At 40.2% G+C, this 11,000-nt stretch overlaps 2 protein-coding genes across 2 annotated transcripts; one reads left to right on the plus strand and one right to left on the minus strand.

Annotated features, from left to right (window-relative positions):
- The first annotated feature begins 564 nt into the window (after positions 1-564).
- On the plus strand, positions 565-5,113 carry plekhb1 (pleckstrin homology domain containing B1). Its single transcript, XM_034606685.1, has 6 exons — positions 565-749; positions 1,636-1,788; positions 2,591-2,693; positions 2,779-2,818; positions 3,392-3,482; positions 4,645-5,113. The coding sequence occupies exons 1-6, from the start codon at positions 707-709 to the stop codon at positions 4,776-4,778; spliced, it is 564 nt and encodes a 187-aa protein (XP_034462576.1). The 5' UTR covers positions 565-706; the 3' UTR covers positions 4,779-5,113.
- A 133-nt stretch (positions 5,114-5,246) lies between these two features.
- On the minus strand, positions 5,247-9,494 carry sc5d (sterol-C5-desaturase). The gene is made up of 5 exons (XM_034607137.1): positions 9,215-9,494; positions 7,938-8,155; positions 7,020-7,152; positions 6,806-6,906; positions 5,247-6,257 (listed from the first exon to the last, which is right to left on the minus strand). Exons 2-5 carry the CDS (start codon positions 8,145-8,147, stop codon positions 5,805-5,807), a joined length of 897 nt encoding a protein of 298 aa, XP_034463028.1. The 5' UTR covers positions 8,148-8,155; positions 9,215-9,494; the 3' UTR covers positions 5,247-5,804.
- Between the last annotated feature and the right edge of the window lie 1,506 nt (positions 9,495-11,000).

An 11,000-nucleotide genomic window follows, 5' to 3' on the forward strand; every position in this document is an offset into this window, starting at 1 on the left:
ATCTCAACCACTGGATAAATGAGGCAATCCAGATTTGTAGACGATAGAAAGGTTAAAATAAAATAAAAAGTACATTACAAAACTTTGTCTCTTTCATTTTTGGGTTTGATGCATGACTACAAATGTAAGAAAATCATGGTTCTCAATTAAGACCTTTACATAATCAAGGGACTGGTGGACAAGAGAAACCAGTCTTTTCTGTGGGAGCTGCAAAAGGAAATGATGTCATCAGTGTTTCACATGCAGGAAGTCAGAGAAGACTCATAACTGACCTGAGACTCAGGCTAATCCTCATGTTGTTATTTCAGTATTATGAGATTAACGAGTAAAAGCAAATTTAGAGAGAGCTGCACATGAATGAATTGAACTGTGCTGACATGAATTTGATTTATGAGCATATAAATACAAGGATTTTAGTAAAGATGGTGTGAGGAGTCAGGAAGAGTCCGGAAAGAACGACAAAGATGAGACGGGAAGAGAAGGCGTGGCCAAACACTGTCCTAATCCAGAATGATCCTGTGAGTCAACCAGACTAATCTACCACTACCCTGCTGTCTGAGGGACGCAGGGAATAGAAACCAGGCCACAGGAGGCCGAAAACAGATACTGGATCATTTTAATTTAGCAAACAATAAAATCTAAATTCCGTATTTTACCACTTCTGGATTATCATTGACATCATCATCGTTGAAAACTGGGAGAACAAATGACAATGGTGCTCATGAGGTCAGGCTGGCTGTGGAGACAAAGTGAGTGAATCCAGGGTTGTTGTTTATCTATTATTAATATCAACAGCTATCAGGGGATAACGAGTTGGATAAGGAACAAAAACTTAGATGTATGTTTATGTCAATTATTGAAAGCAACAATCTTATAATCAGTAATTAATTATTTACTTTTTATAGTTCATTTTAGTTTTCTAGCTGATTTTTAGACAAAATATACAATCAGCAGGTGACAGCTTGGGCTCAGGGAATTTGCGAAAGACATTTGCTCACATTCTTCAGTGATTTATGTTGTAACACAAAGTGGACAGAAGAGAATAGTGAGGAAATGAGGAAGAGGAGAGTAAGAGATGAGGACTGATGTGCAACAAAAGCTCCAGACAAGACAGGAACCAGGAATGTTGGGGTTCACAGACAGTGACACATAGTCAATATTTATTATTTGCCTCCAATATGTGCAACTATTTGCTCTGGTTTTCCCCACATACTTTACATTATATTTTACAAACTACAAATTCTTATATCAAGTTTATCGTTTTGCATCAATTCTTGTTTGAAATTCAAACAGAAAACACAGGAGCATTGTCTCGAAGCTGAAAAGTGTAACTGTTACGAAACTCTGTCATTTATAATCCCATTAATTACCCCTGGTCATGTCTTTAAGTGGCTTAACGAGGTCAGGCAACAATGACAGTTTGTATGTGCTGAAAAAAGACTACACACACACACACACACACACACACACATGAATTCCTATTAAGTTTATTGATCTTGGCACTGACTCAACAATTACATTATCAGCGTTCAATCTGAGGTCAGTGGACGGTCCATTTCAGATATCTACTTATTTGACTTCACAGGCCCAAAACTCAAAGACAGCATCACATAACCTTGTGTCTCTGCTCTGCAGCGTCTGTCCTAAAACGCTGGAAGTTAAACTGGTGTGACCTTTGGATCGACGGGAGCCTCTGCTTCTACAAGGCCGAAAGCCGGCGTGAGCTGGAGCACCGCGTCAGCCTGAAGACGAGGTGTGTGGACGTGCGGTCTGGCCTGGAGTGTGGAGGTAGAGCACAGGAATAATGAGGCCATTTTACATGAAGTCATCCTCATGGGACAAAATGCCAGGATGACAGTTGAACCCTGACCCTAACCTACAATTCAACAGTTTTCAAGAAAATGACAATAAACCATTACCTTATATGAACTAGAATGGCACTCGGTAGAGCACATACATCCGCCAAGGCCCAACAGGTGCCTTGAATTCAATCAAATTTCACACACTCATGGATATCAGTCCGCAAAATATGTCTGGTAATATTCATCAAGATCCATGGATTATTCCCTAGGAAATGGTGAAAATAACAGAAAAATTTGACAATATTAAAGAAAGTGATAAAAAAACTCCAGGAGCCACCCATTTGTCTGGATCATTTCAAAAAATTGAATGGGTTCTTTTCTGACCCATATCGCATTCGTCAACCAAATTTCGTGGAAATCCTTTGGATTGTTTTAGCATAACCCTGTTCACAAACAAACAAATCATCAAACAAATGGACAGGGGTGAAAATATAACCTCATTGGTGGAGGTAACGTCCTATAAGGTCCTGCATGTTCTCAATTTCTCACTTTGTGCTTGTTGAGGTGAAAGTACCAAACACTACTAAAATACACATTTAACAGACTAAACCATTGGATAGAAAACTGTATAGGCAAAAGTCAACGTAAGATCTAATTCCGCTACAACAAGAAGTGAAGCAGTGAGGCCAATTACAGTTAATTGATTAGATCAAGGAGAAAATATTGTAAAGGTGATGGCGATTTGTTAATAAGTGAGTGAATAACTGCTTTACCTTGTCTGTATGTAGGTGTAACTCCACCAGAGAGTAATCCCAGAGACAACCTCATCGTGGTTCAGCTCAGAGACGGATCAACGATCAACCTGTGTGCGAACAGCGAGGATGAGTCAATGCAAGTGATTTCACTTCCCTCTGGTCGGCTCTGCCTCTCTTTACCTCCGCTAATATTTCTTCATCCATTGTCGTTTCTGTTTCAGAGCATGGAAACTGACTCTGCTTGAGACCAGGAGAAACCCGGTGAGTGATTCACAATCAACGGCTGTAGTCAACCAAAGAACAGAGTCTGTGATGAAGTGATCGAGGGGTGGAGCCACGGTATCGTGGTCCTATTGATACATGTGCTCGACCAATCACGTGTCAATCTCAAATGTCATTGTAGCATTAAATACTTAATTAAATCCATCAGAAACATGAACACTTGAACAAACATCAGTGTGTTGAGAACCAACAAAAATGATAGAAAACACCTTTGAGAAAAATTTACTTTTTGGAGTCAAACTCTGAGGAGGCGGGGCTTATGGCCTGTACCGCAGCCAGCCATCAGGGGGCGATCAAGATGATTCAGCTTTTGGAATCTGGCGTGCCGTCTATCTTTATATACAGTGGTTAGGGTTACTCTACTACTCTAAGTCAACGTTGAGTAAACTTCAAATAGTAATGGATTAATCCTGAAAGTTGACCTTCTCTTTATGAATTTAATCACCGCTGACAGTCCGACAAATGAGAGGGAGGCTTCTCTGTGAGGGCTGAGACACAATCAGTGGTCGTTCTCAGTCAGTATAAAAACACTGCTTTCTTCCCGTGCTGTAGGTTTTCACATATGACCCCTATGAAGACTCCTACCAGGCCATCCCGATCAACGGCTACCACACGGTCTACATCACGCCTGGAGCAGGACCAGGTACTTTTATGTGAAGACACATGTTCAACATTAGTTAAAGTCGTCCAGTGTTTCGTTGAGCAGTGATTCCACTGTAAACAGTTTTTTGGGAGGCTTATGCAATTCAATACCTAAGGACTATATTAACATTATAAGTAACAAGTGTTCAGTGTCCCCTATTTCTTAACATCTCTCAGGACACCACTGTACAATCTGCATCAATAATTATAATTTGATGATCCCCACAAGCTGTTTGTTGTTGGGGTTTTTACCTCTTAAAGGGCCCATATTGTGTAAAATACATTTTCTGGGCCTTTACTATCCGTAATGACTTGAAGGGGCCAGTAGGTGGCCTCAAAGTATGAAAACAGGCACTCCGGGGACTTTTTCACTGAATCCATTCTAAGAAATATGTTATTGAAACGTCTCGTTTCGTACTTCCTCCCCCTTATGAGTCATACGGGATCGAACTCGTCTCTCAGCCCCACCCAGCTGGTACCAGTCCAGACTCCGAACCCACCACCCCCACTCTCCTTCACCTCCACCACCCCCCCCCCACACCGAACGCGACACCAAGCAGACATGTTGCTGAGCTAGCAGCTTGTTAGCTACCACAGGCTAACCACAACGAACAACACTGAAGAAACACTGCAGCGTGGAGGGATGCAAGGAACAGAATGTGTCCGTGCACATTCCTCCTAAGAACGTTACTGTTTGAGACCAGCGGTTACGCTTTATTTCTTCTGATGTGCTCACACTCCGTTGTGAAACTCCGTATTGAAACTCCATTGTGAAACTCCGTACCGTAACTCGGGACGTTACTCCTACATTGGCCGACTGTCCTGCTAAAACTTGAACAAACATGAGGACGCTGTAACTTGGCGTTCAGAAACATCCTGTTGTAACCAACTGTAAATCTGTAGCTGTTCTTCTATAGCCTGCAGCTCCAGAGAGAGGCAGAAGAGAGGACAGGGAAATACACATTGCAGCAGTTCTTTCGACTGTAAACCACTGATATATCATCTATTAAATCCGATAAAGGTGTAAAATATGGGCTTTTTAAGACTTCTTCCCTTTTCTCCCTGCACCAAATGGAAGTAGCTGATGTGTCAAACTCTCCAATTCAGCAAACAACATAAACGTAAACACTACGTGCACCTTAACTCGCTCCGTCTTCTCTCAGGCACCCATCAGGTGGTCGTCCAGAGGGACCCGTTTGACGGAGTGGTGGAAAATATGGCTCTGGGATTACTGGCAGGAATGGCAGCAGGAGCAGCCATGAGATCTTTCCTCTGGATGCCCCTGTTTCTCTGCTGAGATGATCTCAAATACTGACGTGGACCAGAGCTGACTCGCCCCACAGACTTCACCTGACCGCAGCGTTTTTTTCTTTTGTACCATGTTATCAAACCATATCTGCTGAAACTATGGTTGTTATGTTTTATTTCTTAAGTGCAAAACTTGCATGTGGCACTTATGCTGAAGAGGATGGTGTGTACTTGTACACAAGGATGTATGTCTTTCTGCTTGTATATGCAGCATATTTTATCATTTACATTTTTGTATGTGACAGAATAAAACCGGAGTTGTTTCCTAACATTTAATGCAAGAGAATGGGCTGAAGTTAAGCTTAAGAGCAGACAAAATAAACTTAATACATTACGTTTTGTCTGGTGTTTTCTTGGAGGATGTGTTTTTATCCCATGAAATCCCATTAAGCAGCGTGGGAGTTGTTGTCTTCTCCAACATTGCCAGCGAAAAAACAGGAAGCGCCTCAGATACAAATCGCTTTTGGACTTTTTAATCAGGAATTGTTACATTTCATAACTCAGCCACAGTGATGAGACTTCTTAAAAATACCACAATTTTCCTTTATTGCAACTTGTTAAATCAACCTTTAAGTCAAAGTCGATCTTTAATCATGAGTCAAACTCAGTTAGTGTCAGTCACTGAATGTGTAGCAGCTCCTGCAGCTCTGAACTTTAACTCGTAATAAAACTTCTCTCCTGTTGTTTCTTCTTCTTCTTCTTCTTCCTTCTACTTTCAGTGTTTAACTCTTGTATAAAAAAGTCACACGGTCACAACCTTCAATTCCAGCCGTTGACATGACAGATGACGGTCAGAGAAATGCATCGTCCCATAGTTCACCTCGGATGATGTCGCTCCAGGGGTTCGGCCATCTTACAGGCACCTTTTTCCACCAAATTACAGATTTCACATTTGGCAAGTTCACTCACTCCAATTATCCCCCGATGTGTTTTCCAGCTGAGTTTGTTGCAGCACATTGTCTTTTACAAAAATAGTGATTAATTACAGCCATTTATTCTAAACTCCCCTCCACAGTTACTCCTCCTTAAGTGTGGCTCCTCTCGGATTGTGTCCGTTCACCTTCACCCTGTCGCCTCCCAGCTTCCCCTCTGCTTGAAGTTTGCGGATCAGATCGTGGGGGCCCTTCCCCATCAGCGCCGACGGGTGCCTGTAGGAGCCTCCCAGGCGGTCCCACAGCGTGAAGTACTGGCCGTAGTTGTAGTCGAAGAAGAGGTGGTGGTCGGTGTGGTGGGCCGAGCCGTTGATGACCTCTGTCAGGGCGCCGGGGACGCGGTAGTCGCCGTCGTGGATGGAGATGGTCCAGATGTTGACGAAGACGTAGAGGGCCAGGTAGAGCACCTTGTGGAGGGGGAAGAAGAAGGGGTAGATGTGGTAGGGGAGACCCTGCATGAAGCCGTCCACCGGGTGAAAAGCGTGGCTGGCAAAGGGACTGGGGATCTTCCATATGTGGTGAGGCTTGTGAAACAGCTGTGGGGATAAGACAGGAGAGAATTTATTAAACCATGATTTCATATTTAAACTCAGCATTCTGAGGACCCCTCCCCCTTTTCAACGTATTAACATTATTTTATGAACCCTTATGAAAAAGAAATGCAATTAAGGTTTGATATTTTAAAGTTTAACCATAAAATGTATCAGAAATACCCAACCAAACATATAGAACTTGAAAATATACAAATTATAAAGCAATATATATTAACATTACTAAACATCTATTCATTGTTTATTCAGTAAAATATTTTCATATGAGCAAGAATTAACGCTGATGTGTCTGTGAAAGCTCGTATCGATTTTTATCGTACAACAGATAAATCAGCCGGGCTCTATTTATTAGCTGATATTATCATATTTCAGTATTTTTCCATATTCTGTCTCGTAGACGACAAGAAAATGCAGCGTAAAACCGAAATTTACCCCAGTGATCAAAGTTGTGTTAAAATTAAAAGTCATTAAACAGCCCTTTATTTAACTGGAGAGCTGCACCTGATTACTTATAATATAAAACCCACAGTGACCTTATAAATGAGCTTGTGATGGAGGAAGCGATGAATCCAGTAGATGCACATGTCAGTGAACAGCAGGAAGGAGATCATACTGAGGACGAGTCCGGTCCAACCTGAAAACACACAGACCAGCTCAGCAACGAGAATCTGGAGCCCGGAGACAAACCCACTGGAAACACGACGACGACAGAACAACTGTAAACCGGTGGAGGCTCATCGAACGTACCCAGCGGAGATTCATCAACGCTGTCGTACAGTTTGCTGTATCCTCGGACTTCAGCGAAAAACAAGGCCACAGTGGGAAGACTGATCACGGGAAGAGAGGTCATCGCATATTTGATCTCCCTCCGCACCTGATTCTGTGAAAGGAAACATTTTAAATACATGTTTGAAATAAACACACATGTTGCCCACACTATAAAATGTCATGTGATAATCAGAGCTTTATCCTGACAGTTGTCTGGACTTCGCTAAAAATATAGTTCCCTCCCATTTTAGAAAACGACTGAATCTTTATATAAGACAAGTAAACAACAGTTTTTCTTGCATATATTCATTGTGTATTACTACTTTCTTGTGTCATTTTGTTTCTGTGAAGTACTTTGTGACAGGGGCTATAAATAAACCTTACTAATGTTTATTCATTTAATTTTGTAAGATTCACATTTTCAGAAAGAATGAGGTCACTTAAGGCATCAGCTGATTCCCTCCAAGCTGTTTTTAGAAATATCCAACAACATTTATTATGGATTTGAAGTTCTCTCTCTCTTTCTCAATTCTTCACATGACTCTGTTCACTTCTTGTGAGCAGAACCTCAGAGCTCAGTCTGAAATGATGTGTCAACTCCATTTGGAAGATGAATCACCCGGAATGAGGATCATTTATTGAATGTGACCATTAAGGCCATTAACTGGGTGTGGGGCCTTTAGGTAATTAATGTGGTGCCAGGCACTAATGACACAACACGGGGTGAACACAGTAACAAACACAACTGTAACATACACAATACAAACCTTGTCATTAATCCTAGTGTCGGAGACCATACGTGCAGGATAGTAAACTGCAGCTCCGCTCTTTAAGAAGTTCAAAGTTCAAGTTGAACAGAGCCAACGCTCAGATTCATCGCTGCATGAGGCTTCGTACCTGTAAGAACTGTGGGTGTTTCATCAGCGTGTGCTCGAAGATGAAGAAGTAGCTGATGGCGCCCAGGCCCAGGTACAGGACAGCGGCCCCGAGGTTCGTCAGCACCAGCAGGCTCATGATCTGCCGCAGGGCGCCATCCTCAGGCCACGACGCGGGGTACACGTACGGGGTGAGGACGTAATAGTCGGCAACATTCAGCACAAGATCCATGGTTGAATCTGAAGAGTATAAAACACAGAGAGAGGCACCATCTCTTTATTTTTGCATTTATAAAAAATCTACTAATGGTTTGCATGATGTCACAGGCAGACTTTAAAATGTGTCCATTAATTGTATTTATTTCAAACTTATTTCATAGAATAAACAATGCATCTATGAGTATAGTCAGGAAGCTGCAGAGGAAAAAAAGAGCCTAACTTTTATCTTTTGTAAAACTACTTCCTCTGAGGTCAGGAATGAAGCTTGTCATGTATTAATTAATCTTAAATGCTTTTAAAAACAGTTTTCAATCCATTTTAATTGTTTTTTTTACTCTACCATTAACAAATATTTGATTATACATAATCAAATAAAATTACAGCTGCATTATACTGTGTTATAAATAATGCTGTGACTATTCATACACCTGTTACAGAAGCTTTGCAGGGAGATTTTGTGTCACTTTTATATCTTCTTGTAAGGAGATTATAGTTTGTATAATAAACAATTTATCACATGTTTATACAGCAATCATATGCATGTTAATTAACTCTGTATGAACACATTTGTGTAACTAACTTTTATGTAAACTTAATGTACAATAGTTTTATAGTCATATCTCAGTTGTCCTGCAGATAAAATACTTAGCACCGATGCTACATAACAATAAAGATATAAATCAAGCAAAATAAGTTAAGACACTGATCAGGATAGATCGTTAGAATAAGTAAGATATACAATAGAAATATATACATTAAATGTTATGGCTTCATCTATGAGGACATTAGACATTGGGCATTATTAAGGACATTTGTGTATTTAACATTTAATAATTAGAAAATAGGAGCACAAACCTTTAGGACATAGACCAACTTCCCTTATGTAACAATATGTTACAAACTGTTATATATGAAAACCGCACGAAAATAGGAAAATAAACATGTTTTATAAGCAGAAAGCAAATGCAGTGTTATATGGTTATATAACAGAATATCTGAGCTGCCCTGACACTCAATATAACGTTATATCTATGAAGTTATATCTATATTTATATCACATACAGCGTGAGAGGACTTTACCTTGTGTCTGCTGCGCGAATCCGGAACAACAGCAGAGGGATGTGGACTAAACTAAAGGTGACCGAGCAACCAATCAGCGACGAGCTCCCTGTTACATCACAACCAGGCCATCCAATGAGCGCGAATGATCTCATCACGGCACGTCTGTTATAAAATCCCATTGGCCAATTGGAGGATCTGCTCATGGTGTTACAGAAACCAGGGCAGCGGGGCTGCTGCCGCATCTGGAGCAGGTCTGTCACTGCACATCTGGACTATGACCCGCAGCTCTGATTGTGAACTATAAGAAATATAGTTTAACATGTAAGCTTTAATTCTTTAATATCCAGCAGTGATTTAATCTAAAAATTAAACTTCCTCTTCTGGTCCTGGTTTATTTAAACAACAAACTTTGCTTCATAGCATAAATTATTATTGTTATTTTATTATTATTTTTTGATGTTAGCAAATGTATTTATTAATTAATTAACTTTGCAGCATACAAGGCCAATAACATTTTAACTCACTGTATCAGGTACTGGCTCCATTATAGGAAAGTTAGTTATTTGCAAAAGCAACTGTATTATATCATATATAATTACACAGGCCCATAATGATTGAATATTACATTGGTTTGATTTTGTTTTGATCTGCACTGATTCTTCTCCTTCTCCTTCTCCTTTTCACTGCCAGTAATCGTAAATTAATGTTTAATTTTGCTTTATTTATTTATTTATTTATTCTGCTTTTATTGTTTGGTTTCACACAGAAAACTCAAACTACTTTGTCATGAAACTGAAACACTCATCCAGCCACAAGATGTCACCATTGCTCTGAGATGGAGGAGACGGATCCGCCTCCGTCTGTGACACACTGCAGAAATACACAGGAATATTATAGCAACACAATTATCTCTATCACCTTAAATTGAGGTATGAGTTTAGGTGACAAAAACTGAGAAATCTGGTATATTTCATAGAAAACATGTATTTTTCAGGGACAGAGTACCAGGTTTGAAGTAAATTCAGGTATAAGGGAATATTAGTATCAGTAGAAGTGGGATACTACACTGTCTGGTGCATTGTGGTTGTATTGTTCTGCAGGAAGTAGAACCGTTATCAGAACGGTGAACAGATGACGATGAATAACACACAGACGTTGGATTGTGAACATTTAAATAACAGCTGTCAAATGGAGGTGTTCTAAAAACCTTTCACAGGAAGTTTATAACGTACATAAATTAAATATTAGAGACGTGATATAATATTATGCTGCAGGAATATTACAGGAGTATAAATCTGAGGAGAGCTCATCACAATTTCCCTCGTTATTAACATGTATCAGACGTTATCAGGGGTTGAAATATAGAGTCACTCTCCTGATAATAATGTTAGGGTATTAATTTTTAAAACATTTTTAAAGTCTGGTTGTTTTGGTGCACGTCCTTTTCAAACCGAGTCACAGATGAGGACGTGCTGCAGATCTGTTAACCTGCGGGTCGATGAAATGTTTGCAGGGCAGGAAGAAAAAAAACAGCTCAGATGCTGCTGAATAACATGTTTATATAAAAAGTCTTCATTCCCTAATTATTATTTTTGTTCTTCTATTCTGCAAGAGTCAAGATCAACATCAGCAACAGTCTAAGGTCAAAGTTATTTCCATGCATTGACTTACAGAGTTGTGTACAAGTCGAACTTATGAAAGTTGCTGCATGAATTAATTGACTTATTCACAACTCTGTCTTTTACGACACTAGTTTTGTTTGGATGTGAACGACCCTCCTCCAATAATGTCCGGTGGCTAAAGG

The sequence above is a fragment of the Hippoglossus hippoglossus genome, chromosome 14 (genome assembly GCF_009819705.1).
Source record: "Hippoglossus hippoglossus isolate fHipHip1 chromosome 14, fHipHip1.pri, whole genome shotgun sequence".
Lineage (NCBI taxonomy): Eukaryota > Metazoa > Chordata > Actinopteri > Pleuronectiformes > Pleuronectidae > Hippoglossus > Hippoglossus hippoglossus.

Coding starts and splice junctions, on each gene's coding strand:
- plekhb1 (XM_034606685.1), top strand. CDS start 707: ATGACAATGGTGCTCATGAGGTCAGGCTGGCTGTGGAGACAAA. Junction 750..1,635: donor AGGCTGGCTGTGGAGACAAA/GTGAGTGAATCC, acceptor TCTGCTCTGCAG/CGTCTGTCCTAAAACGCTGG. Junction 2,694..2,778: donor AACAGCGAGGATGAGTCAAT/GCAAGTGATTTC, acceptor TTTCTGTTTCAG/AGCATGGAAACTGACTCTGC.
- sc5d (XM_034607137.1), bottom strand. CDS start 8,147: ATGGATCTTGTGCTGAATGTTGCCGACTATTACGTCCTCACCCCGTAC. Junction 6,907..7,019: donor CGTTGATGAATCTCCGCTGG/GTACGTTCGATG, acceptor GTGTGTTTTCAG/GTTGGACCGGACTCGTCCTC. Junction 6,258..6,805: donor ATCACAAGCTCATTTATAAG/GTCACTGTGGGT, acceptor TTATCCCCACAG/CTGTTTCACAAGCCTCACCA.